Below are 4,671 nucleotides of genomic sequence, written 5' to 3'. Positions count from 1 at the left end.
TTATTCAACCATATCTGCCACATCTAAAAAGAATAGCAGATTTTTATCTGCGTTTGATCTTATAACTGAACGATAATCGTCTTTATAACGAATACCTGCTCCAACACCTTTCACATTACAAATTTTCCAAAAACTTTAAAATATAGAAATAAATTTGTTGGTTTCAATAACTTCATCTTTTTTAATGGATGTATGATTTTTAAGTGCAGCATTCGTTTCATCGCAAAAAACTCGTAAACAGTTGTCAGCTTTCTGTCGCTCAATCAGTTTTCGAGAGATGGAAACTTCATTTAAATTGCTAGTTTTAAAAAATTATCAGGTTCTAACTCATAAAGATTTCAATTTTATTTATCATTTAAAAAAGTTTTGATTTACATTATTTCCATCAGTAATAATTTTTAACAGTTTTGGATTGGTTTGATTCTTAATTATTTCAATAATTGGTTTGTATTGTTTAAAAAAAAGGCAGAATCTTAGTGATTAACTGAAATCATTTTTACTAGAAACTCTGGTTCATCAGTTCCTCAGGGTTCAATCCTAGGTCCATTATTGTTTTTAATATATATTAACGATATGCATAAAGCCTCCCAAAAAATACCTACTATTATGAACGCTGACGATACAAATTTATTTTTTAATCATCCTGATGCAAAGACTTTGTTTGAAACTATGAATATTGAACTCGAAAATTTCAACCTCTGGTTCATACCAAATAAATTATCCCAAAATTGTAAAAAAACTAGCTTTACTCTATTTCATAAAAAAAAACAATCAATTAATCTTCCGTTAAAGCTGCCTACACTGTTTATTAATAAAAATCAAATTAAACGTGACAAATGCACACAATTTTTGGGAGTACTTTTTGATGAAAATTTGTCATGGAGAAACCATATTGGTCTTCTTGAAACAAAGGTGTCCTCTGTAATAGGTGTTTTGTATAAGTCAAGACTTTTTCTCGATAGTAAATCACGTAATATGCTTTACTTTAGTCTTGTACATAGTCAGCTTTTGTACGCAAATATTGTATGGGCCAGCACCCATAAAACCAAATTGCTAAAATTGCAAAGTCTGCAAAACCATGCATGCAAAGCAATTAATTATTTAAATAGGTTAGTAAACCCGGCCCCAGTGATGAAAAGCATGATGGTTCTAGATATTGAGAAACTTAACACATTACAGATAATAATTTTTATGTATAAATATAAAAACAATCTTCTACCAAGCGTTTTTTCAGATAACTTTCTTATATCATTTTCTGAAAAATATAATCTGCGTTCAAATACCAGGAACGACTATCAACTAAGAAAAATTAAATCACAACAGTCAAGTTTTCTAATTACAAACCGAGGTCCATCAATATGGAATCGTTTCCAAAATAAAAATATTAAAGACCTAAAAAGCATTTCATCGTTTAAACAACAAACTAAAATGCATCTCCTTAATTCCTGACATATATATTATAGTTTACAGTATTTGTTTTCAGATTTTTTTGTATTTTTTCTTCTTATTTATTTTTATTTTTTTTCTTCTTGTGTTTTAATTTTATTAAATTTTTTATTTTTCTTTAAAAATTAAAGTGTTTTTTTATTTTTATTTCAATAGTGACTAAAGGGGCTCTATGAAAAGGTTGTGATGATAAACGCATCATTCTTCTTTGAGTCCCTGACTGATTATAATAGTATATACTATAAATTAAAAAGATTAAAAACGTTTTTTATAAATGTTTTTTTATGTTTACGATGTTATTTATTTTATATGAAAAATTGTAATATTGTTTAATCAGCGAAATAAAAGTTAAATAAATAAAAAAAAAAAAAAAAAAAATCAAATAAACATTTCACCATTATAGCCAACCATGGTTTTAGCAAGGACACCAGTTTGATCTGCACAATTTCCAAATAATACACCACCTTGATAAGTTAATGTGGATTTAATTTAAATTTCATCAGCCTGCAATAAACATTTATGTTGTGTTTTTTTAATACTCTTTATTAAATTTTTTTAAAATTCCATACTATCTTATGATCAAACTTTTGAAGTGATTCTTGTCAAAGTTCTAATATTTGGTAACTTATAGTCATTAGAAATGTACAGAGTCCTGAATATAGCAAAATTTTCAATTGTTCGAATAATTATATCAGGAGGTAAGTAAAATCACAAACTTTCTTTTGAGACATATCTTCATCATCGTCGAGTCATATCCCCATATCCTCGAACATATGTTCGAGTAATACAATTTTTTAATGGCAAACATTTTTAATTTTTTAAGTAGTAGTAGTTTCATTTATTTTCGCCGTTAAGAATATATACAACGTACAAATATAACAAAAGGAAATGGCTGGAGCAAGAAGAAGGCATCAATTAGCCTTATCACCGAGCCCCATTACAATCGTATTTTACAAGTTCTTAAAATATTAAAAAATCTTTACAAACGTCAAGTATAAGAAGTTAAGAAACAAAAAAGTGCTAACAAATTAAAAGTAAACTTAGTTAAGAAATATATAAAATCTATAAATATATATGTGTATATTCATACATACATTCGCATATGACACATACACACATACATATATATACACGTTGCCTCGTATTGTCGTTTTTATAATAAAATGAATAAAATTCCATTCACAACAACATAAAATATATAAAATTGTCAAAGTAAAATAAATATAAGATAATTTACAAAAAGGTACTGCTTGTTTAGATTAAATTAAACAAGAAATAAAACCTTTTAAACTTCAAGACTAAATATTCAAAAGTAAACATTTTTGAAGAAGTGAGATAAAGACATTGATATTCTTAATAATAATAGCTGATCTTCTAATTATTTTTAGTTTTTTGGTAGTTAACATGTTAAAGTTGTTTTAGTTAATTTATCATTATAAATTTATTTTGATAACTTCTAAAAAAGACTGGCAATATTTAGATTATTAAAATTCATATTTACTAAATGATATTTTAAATTAGCTTTGAATTGCGGAAGTGTTTGTTTTTATTATGAACAAACTGTTTTTTTTCATGAACAAACTGAGTTACAAAATTGTTTCCGGAAAATCTTGTGGGGTATTTATGGCTTATTTTACTAAAATATTGATTAAATATTATTGGAGATAGTTAGTGTTTTATTTTATACATGAATTGTAAGACTAAATATATATTAATTTTGTACACGTTTAATGATCCAAGCTTACTTAGAAGTGGCTCGCAAGGCACATTTCTTGTTGCTCCAAATACAATTCGGCAAGCATGTTTTTGTTTTGAATAATTTTTTTTCAACTTTGTGTAATTTGGGCTTACCCATACAATATTTCCGTAAGTTAAATAACTACGCATTAAAGAAAAGTATAAATTTTTTAATGACCTAATGTTTAAGAATGGTTTTGCTTTATACATTATTGCAATATTTCTTGAAAGTTTTCTTTCCAGAGAGCTTATATGAGTCTTCCAAGATAAATTTTCATCAAAAATAACACCTAAGAAATTTACAAATGTTTGTCTAGTAATATTTAATTTATTTTCAGATTAGGTAGTTTTAAGGGAAGATTATCTGTTTTATTTTGTTTATGGAATAGTTAGTTTTTACTAATTACTTACTAAATACTTAGTTTTTGTTACGTTAAGCGATAGTTTATTACATGTAAACCATTCGTTTACTTTGTTTAACTCTTCATTAAGCACTGTAAAAAGCGTTTTAATATCCCTATGTGAATAAAACAGGTTGGAGTCATCCGCAAATAAAATAAAATTTAATAAGTTTGATGTAAAAGATAAATCATTTATATAAAGTGAAAATAATAGCGGTCCTAAAATCGAGCCTTGAGGAACTCCGCATGTCAATATATTTTCGGACGTTTTACCTGTTTCATATTGTATAAACTGTTTTCTGCTTGATAAATATTCTTTAAATCAAAGTAAGTTATTTTTTTTTTATTCCATAATGTTCAAGTTTTTTAAGAAGAATGACATGATTGACGGTGTCAAAGGCTTTAGACAGATCAATAAAAACTCCAAATGTCAAAAAATCATCACTGAAGGCATTTGTAACATGGGTTACTAGCTCGGTCAAAGCGTGATCGGTTGCTGATTTTTTTAAAAACCAAATTGCTTGTTGAACAACATGTTGTTTACCGTTAAGTAGCTATAAAACCTATTATACATTATGCGTTCGAGTAACTTAGAAAAGCATGGTAGAACCGATATTGGTCTATAATTTGAAGTATTTGTGTCATCACCAGATTTAAAAATAGGTGATACTCGTGCAATTTTTAGAATTTCTGGAACTGTACCTGATTTAATAGAAAGATCAAAAATATGATATAGAGAGGATTCTATAATATTAAAAACTGATTTTACAACATGCACGCTAATTTGATCAAAACCTGCACTAGTGTTGTTTTTAAGACTATCTAGAGCAGATCGCAACTCATAAACATCTAGTTTAGATTCATCCATTACTTTATCATAGGTTTTTAAATATAAATCATATGAAGAAGAACTTGACGGAATTTTTTCAGCTAAGTTAGGCCCAATATTAAGAAAGAAGCTGCACAAATTTTCAGCAATTATAGCTTTATCGTATATAAATTTACCATCTACTAAAATTTTTTTGGGCAGATTATTTTTTTCATAATTTTTTGAATTGCCAATAATTTCTTTAATTACCGTCCACAT

The 4,671-nt window shown here is 26.8% G+C and overlaps 1 protein-coding gene across 1 annotated transcript; it reads right to left on the bottom strand.

The window, feature by feature from the left end:
- LOC136074319 (uncharacterized) lies at nucleotides 1-4,671 on the bottom strand. The gene is made up of 2 exons (XM_065786624.1): nucleotides 4,157-4,671; nucleotides 1-133 (listed from the first exon to the last, which is right to left on the bottom strand). Exons 1-2 carry the CDS (start codon nucleotides 4,669-4,671, stop codon nucleotides 1-3), a joined length of 648 nt encoding a protein of 215 aa, XP_065642696.1.

This window comes from Hydra vulgaris, chromosome 01, assembly GCF_038396675.1.
Source record: "Hydra vulgaris chromosome 01, alternate assembly HydraT2T_AEP".
NCBI lineage: Eukaryota > Metazoa > Cnidaria > Hydrozoa > Anthoathecata > Hydridae > Hydra > Hydra vulgaris.
Note: the sequence above shows the minus strand (reverse complement) of the source record. Positions and strands in the feature narration are given on the sequence as shown.

Excerpts from the sequence above, each read along its gene's own strand:
- LOC136074319 (XM_065786624.1), bottom strand. The coding sequence starts at position 4,671 with ATGTGGACGGTAATTAAAGAAATTATTGGCAATTCAAAAAATTATGAA. Across the intron at positions 134-4,156 it reads AAGTTACTCGAACGCATAAT|TTTTTGGAAAATTTGTAATG; the intron begins GTATAATAGGTT and ends TATATTTTAAAG.